Below are 7,255 nucleotides of genomic sequence, written 5' to 3'. Positions count from 1 at the left end.
TATATATATATATATTGAAAACAGCCATTATGTGTAAGTACGTATATGTACAAAAGAAACATTTAATGATTAGATTGAAATTGATGATGCACAAATTAGAAAAAGATGGTCTAGAGGCGTTAAAGATACCTATGATAAAACCTATAAAAATCTATATAATTTGAAATCAAATATATATCACAATAGGGCACAGAGCCGCAACAAGGTGTTTGCGTTAAATTATTTTTAATAGATATCTATATTATTGGGTGTCCGAAAAATCGCCTACTCCACTTTGGGAGGTGATTCGGGACCCAAAAACAAGCAAAAAAGTTCATACAAACATAGGTCCGGAAATGAGCCGTTTCCGAGTTATAGCCACTTTTATGTTCAAAAATCGTAATTTAGAATCCGCTTGGCATCCCTCTTTCTTAATTATTTCTTAAATTAAAAATTTTTATTTTTAAATATTTTTAATTTTAATTTTTTTATTTTTTTTCAATTTTTCAATATTTGTAAATACGATTACATTATTTTTAAAAGAAATCAGTTGTTTTTACGGCTACTTGAAATCAGTTGTTTTCACGGCTATTCAAAATCAGTTGTTTTCACGGCTATTCAGAATCAGTTGTTTTCACGCCTATTCAAAATCAGTAAGTAAATCACGGCTTTTCAATAAGTTTCAAATTATTATTTAACAACACCTTACTTTTAGGTTGTATCTAATTTTTTCGTATTCATCAATGGATCGTTTAAGTTTTAATGAATTAGCTGATATGCATCTTATGTATGGTCTTGCTCAAAGTAATGCTGCCGAGGCAAGAAGATTAGACATCCAGTCTTTTCCAAATCGAGATGTACCGGGAATAGCGTTTTTTTGAAATGTAGACAGAAACTTGAGAGAATTTGGTAATTGTAATTAAAAAAAATTGAAAATAAAAATTTACGATTTTTGAACATAAAAGTAGCTATAACTTGGAAACGGCTCATTTCCGGACCTATGTTTGTATGAACTTTTTTGCTTGTTTTTGGGTCCCGAATCACCTCCCGAAGTGGAGTAGGCGATTTTTCGGACACCCTGTATAATATAAAAATAATTTTGTTTTTCTTTGTGTAGGGTATCTGTACTTATATCATATGATTATCCTCTTAACTTTTCTTTTGATTCTCAACCTCTTTACAATATTATACGAGTTGCATACGTTGTATATTTGTTTTAGTGTCACTACTTTACGTTATTGATAGATGATATTTAATATCTATCTAAATTTATTGTTGGGATATAAGAAATGATTCAGTGCAAAAGAAGCTATGCAATATTCATCTATATTTATTCTTTTACATTATAATAAAGAATGTAGAAAGAATCCGCTTAATACGATAAAAAACTTTTTATATAAAAACGTATTTAAATATACATAAACGTGTATAAAATATCCATACATGTTTTCTTTTTCTTATATAATTTCTGTTTGCATGTACAAAAAAAATAATAAGAAAAAGAATTAGAAAATAATTAAAAGGATAATTTTTGCATTGTTCTTTTACAAAAAAAATAAAGTCTGAGCAAATGTAAAAAATTTGCTCATATATAATAATATATGATCATATTTTATATACAATTGTTACATTTATATATGATTATATATAAGCAAATAATTGAACAATGCAAAAACAATAAAAAACAATGCAAAAATTATCTTTTTATTTTTTAATTCTTTTTCTTATTATTTTTCTTGTACAATACAAACAGAGATTACACAAAAGAAAAAAAAACATGTATGGACATATGTATATAAACATATTTTATGTAATATTATATGGTTATATATATATATATATAAATAATTTTCAGCAACAAATTCACCGATGTTCAAGCATTTGATTATTGAAATGTATCTTTGGATTACCTAGAGATAATTTAAAATCAAAACCATGTCTCAGATTGCTGGCGCCTATTTGTTATAGACAATTATTTGTTTATTATAAACAAAAGAAACGTAAAAAAATTGTTTCCGAAAATAAATTTTCTAACTCGATATTCATAAACTACATGAATTGACGAAGATTCCCAGAAAATTTCATGCCTCTATCATTAAAACTCGAAAAATTAGGCAATTTTGAACGTTTGAAAAAAAACCGATTTTTTAATCAAAAATATTGAAAATCGCACCTCTAAAACTTGTTCGATTTTGCTCAACTTTTGAGGAAAATTCTTTTTTTAGGTAAGTTTTGATATTTTGGGGTGCGTCGCAAAAAATAAAAAAAGGTTTTTTCGAATCACCCTAATATATATATATATATATATATAAAATATATATATATATATATGTTATAATTTGAAAAATTTTTTACCGGGCGCCCAACACTGGGGCAACTAATTTTCACAGTACATTTCTGAGGATGATGCATCACTGCTTTTAACGGGATGCGGACATTTCGGACCACACGCCGCACATGTTGATACAGCAGGCGCATGCGTCTCTCATAAGGGCCCCCGCACAATGAAAAATATAAGGAACAAGGAACAAATATTAGCGACTAGCACTAATTAAAAAATCACAGGAATGAAGGTTGTAACATTGATACACGGCTTCCGAGGTTAAAAATCTATTGCCCGTGTTATTTCCTGTTTCTGTTGCCTGATTTTCATTGCGCATCCAGTTTTATTTCTGATTCCTTAGTCTTAATCGCTAATATCTGTTTCCTGTTCCTTATATTTTTTATTGTGCGGGGGCTTTAAGGTCACAAGGAGATTATCGCTTCTGGTTGCTTTTTCACCGTTGTATAATACAGCAGGTACCAGTACGGCTGAGTACGGTCCTTTGACGAATTCGAGCACACTGTTAATTGATTGCTTCGTGAATCATTCGTTCGGAGTAAGCAAATTGGAGGTAACACGGGCCGCGCCGCGGTGCAAAGTTTGCAGAGGAGACCGTTACGAAACATTGTGCAATTGGTTGGAATTCGACAAGACTCAACTTAAATCTTACCGATTGGAACATAGAGATTACGAGCGATAATCAGTCAAGTGCGTGCGGGTGACGTTTGCGATTAGTTACGTGCGGACAGTATCGAAATCCGCACCGTATTTTTCGGCTGACGGCAAAACTGCCTTCGTGAAGCTGGCGAAAAGCGGACTTCCGTTTTTTTGTTCCGTTCACGCACTTTGCCTTGTTCCTGTTTTGCGCATCATGTATTCGGGAACGGCGAATATTTCGAGTCATTCGCGGTAACTGTGTTGCGTTCTCCACAGAAAAATTCTTCAAGGAGTTCGACTGAACATTGATCTCACATCACTTTCGACTTTCGGCTGATTGAACGAGATAAACAAGATCGTTGCTTGAATTCGCTCAAGACGGTATACGGTGACAATTTCACCGGATAACGCAAGAGGAAAAAAGTGAAGATTTTCGTTTCGTTCGCCCGTTTATCTTAAACGTCACGATGGACTACGAGATACCTCGCGACTTACAGATGCCTTATCTACAGGCGATTCAAAAGATACCGGGTAATACCGCTGGTGAGAAATGGAGTTGGATCGGAAGATTGACTTTACACCAGACCAGCGAAGATCTTGAGCAACTTCCACCGGAATTGCTACCTATACTGCGTGTGGAAACTGCTGTCAGAAAGAAGAGGCACGAGGATATAACGTCGGCGCTCAAATGTGAAGATTGGACGATAATAAATCGGGCTTTCAAGGCCTCCTGGTTCTTCGACAGCAGCTACAAGGAGATCGTCGATGTTTCGTATTTCTGCGAACGTCTGTTCCCTTACGTTTCCGTGAACACAAGAACGCGTATTGTGCTTACGCTTGCGCGTCGATTAACCGGTAAGAATCCGATTTTCGCGCAACAAATGTTCACAGCAGTATCATCTATTTACGGTATTCAAACCGCTTGCCCGTTGATCGTGGCTTGCGACGAGGCTTTCGTTTATAAAACGATCGTAGAAAAGAAACTCGTGCTGTCCGTAGACATTGTTAAAAAGATATTCCGCAATAATCCGGATTTGATAGTGCGTTTTCTCAAATTATTGAAACCCCGCGAATTAAACGCGACTGAGCGCATTCCTTTCGCGATCGGCATCGATAGATACAAGTCTTTCCTGCCTAAATTAATAAAGAAGCGATTGGACGCTTTCGTGGAACTGTGCGAGATACACGAGACCGATCTGCCGAATATTGTTTTGAGTAAGACGTGTGCCGAGATATTTCTGAAAAAAGCTCAGCAACATCTGATAAAGAAACCGCTTTTGTACATCCGAATCTTACCACCTAAGATGATCAAGGAGGATTTAATGGAAAACATATTTCCAGGTTTGTTGCCCGCAGAAATTTCTTCCTTTGATACGGATAGCGTTCTCGATTACTTGAAGCATTACCCACGTGATAAGAAATACGATTTACTCAGTAAATCCTACAAAAGTAAATATCACGCTGATCTTCTCGATGAGAGGAAAAACGTGACGCCCGACTTATTACAATTATTACCTGCAGAGGAACGGATCAAACAGGCTAGGATTAACATCGAGAAACAGAAGTTATTATTAAAGGAGAATGATGAAGATATTGAAGATACGATAGATTACAAAAGAGCTTGGATTTGTTATTTATCTGTTAACGAAGCTATACCGGTTCTTAAGAAGAAAATAAATAAAACTCCAAATGAATCACACAGACATGGTTTGATTTTACAAATGATTTACGTTTGTAAGATTAACGAGGATGACGATGCGTTGTGCAATACCTTGACGTATTTCTTGAATAGACATAAAAACGAAAACCCTTGGCTATTTGAACGAGTGTTCGATGAGCTCTTGCAAATATACGATGTACCTCATTTAAGGTACCTTAATTTATGCGAGAAGCAGATCTCTCTTGTACTTGACATTGTCCGATTGTTTTATATAAAAAATGAATTTGGACCGGACGATTTACTCGCAGCTATAATACATTTCAAACTTATACACAACATGCCAATTGAGGAGTCGATTAACATGCTTGTAGGAGAAAATCAATGGGACGTAAACTTCAACATATTAAAAGAATATCCACAATATGAGAGACAATGCCTCGTAACTTTTGCAAATGTCCTTCAAAAAAAATCTATCAAAGATCTTGATGTAAAAAGATACAACTTTTGCAGCTTCGTTGCATCGATATATGATTTCAACGATAGATGTAAAAAATCGTGCATCAAAATAGAAGAAATGACAATTAGAGATTATTCTTGGCTTATGGATGCTATTCTCGAAGCGATACGTTCCGATAACTATTCGCAAAATGTAAAAGACACATTGCAGAAGAAAGAACCAGAACTGTACCGTAGTTGGTTTCCTGAAGATACCGCGAATGTAACGTCAGGCGCAGCGCTCGCTTTATTGAATCAAGATTTACAAAATATACTGGACAATTGGGAAAAATACTTAGCCGAATGCATGAAGAACTGCCATATCAAAAGTGTACAACACTTCGTCAAGGCCACGCGTTGGTACAAAGACTTACCCACTAAATTTGCCGATCAGTGCATGAATTATATCTTCGATAAAAATACAGATGAAATATCGTCCAGCGTAGTTATTTTGGCCATTCTACTTCACGGTGATGTGGTGACAAAAATAATCAATTCTCTCATACCTACGGAAACAACGGTGGATACTAGTCACCCGAACGCCAAGAATAATTACAAGATTGTGCGAAATTTACCATTGAGCGTGAGACTTTCTAATCCGCCAGTACGTCTCGATCTTGTAGTTAGATTGTGTGAAGGGGATTACTTATCAATAGCTCTGATGACACTAACAAACGTATGTAAACGGACTACTTTGCCAAAAGTGATGTCAATCGTGCAAAAGTTAATGAGTATGCGCGTGAGCACGCGAAAACATGGGGTCAGGCTGATGTGCTTAGTAGCTTCCGTGAGTGAACTCGCAGATTTTCTCCAGAAAACGTGGGCGATTGAGAACCATCATTCAGTACGACAAGTTTTGTTCAAAGCGCTTCAGAATTTCTTCCTTACGAAGCCAAGTCCCGAAACTTGGTCCCTATATTGTCAAGCTATGCCGACGTTGAGTCTCCAGGACGAACTTTTGCTTTCGGAAATAAAGTTATTTCCTGAGATTCCCAATGAATACATCTTGAAATACCTCGAGTTGTGGCTCAAAACGATAGGTGATCTTCAAGAACTGGGACTGGATGACCAAAAGACAAACAAATACATCGCCAATTGCTTGGCGACGCTCACCGCATCCGTTTTCAACCTGCTACCCGAAGAATTTACCGAGAATATACTTCGAAGATTTTTATTTCACATCAATACTAATGTATCCGAGGCAGCGAGACGCTTCACAATATCGTACATTTTACCAGACGATAGGGATAAAAATACCGCACGTATCAAAGTATTTGCCGATGTCTTCAACAAAGCAGTGACAACTTATTGGAACGTGCCGCATCCTAATAAATTACGCTTCTATCCGATCAACAGTGCTGTGCGTTTATTTATAGACGATTTCATTGTCAGCTATGTTGATAAGTCTTGTTTCAATAAGCCTGTTAACTCAGAGATCATCGATAATATGCAAACGATATTTTTATCTGTTTTATCACCTAGACAGGACGCGAGGTCTTATTTGCTGTTGGTGTACGCGAAGAAGTTGCAAGAATGCACATTAACCAAGACTTCCCTTGGCCTGAGACTCGGTCAACAGTTGCACGAATTAAATGATGTCTTTTCGTCACTGTTAGTTCCGTTTATGGCCAAGGTCCTCGAAGACTTCCTAAGATGCGTATATAAACATTCCGACTTGGAAGAAGTCAAGTTTAGTGTCATAGAAGGCCTCATTGAAGCTGGTAATACGGATTCCTGTTTTATGGCTGTGACAATGTTACCGTCGACAATCCAGACGAAACACCTGGCAAGATATGATCGACTCGTTGAAAAATTCCGAGAAATGGAGGAGCCTATTGTCACCATTTTATACGATCATTTAAACAAAACGGACTTAAAAACTGTTGATGATTAAATGAAGTGAAGAAACGAACAAATAATTTTATTGTTTTTATGTACGTATTTTTCGTTATAATATTTTACTATGATAATATTAACGCTTTATCATATAATTGATGATTGAATTATAAATGTACCTTTATATGTTAAAGTGAAATTATTAGTACTTGTTTTTTTTTTTATAGAATAATGTTTGAATTTTTATTGAATTCTCATTGAAATATTATTTTCTATTATTTTCGTGAGATATACGCCTAAAGTTT

At 35.5% G+C, this 7,255-nt stretch overlaps 1 protein-coding gene and 1 pseudogene across 1 annotated transcript; one reads left to right on the top strand and one right to left on the bottom strand.

The window, feature by feature from the left end:
• Positions 1-7,255, bottom strand: part of LOC112461848 — a 60,564-nt pseudogene that overhangs the window by 24,726 nt on the left and 28,583 nt on the right.
• On the top strand, positions 3,003-7,020 carry LOC112461888. The gene has a single exon (XM_025027307.1). It carries the CDS (start codon positions 3,427-3,429, stop codon positions 7,006-7,008), a length of 3,582 nt encoding a protein of 1,193 aa, XP_024883075.1. The 5' UTR covers positions 3,003-3,426; the 3' UTR covers positions 7,009-7,020.

The sequence above is a fragment of the Temnothorax curvispinosus genome, unplaced genomic scaffold, assembly GCF_003070985.1.
Source record: "Temnothorax curvispinosus isolate PA1 unplaced genomic scaffold, ASM307098v1 QBEX01011856.1, whole genome shotgun sequence".
Taxonomy (NCBI): Eukaryota; Metazoa; Arthropoda; class Insecta; order Hymenoptera; family Formicidae; genus Temnothorax; species Temnothorax curvispinosus.
The sequence above is the reverse complement of the archived record's forward strand: the minus strand, read 5'-3'. Positions and strand labels throughout refer to the sequence as shown.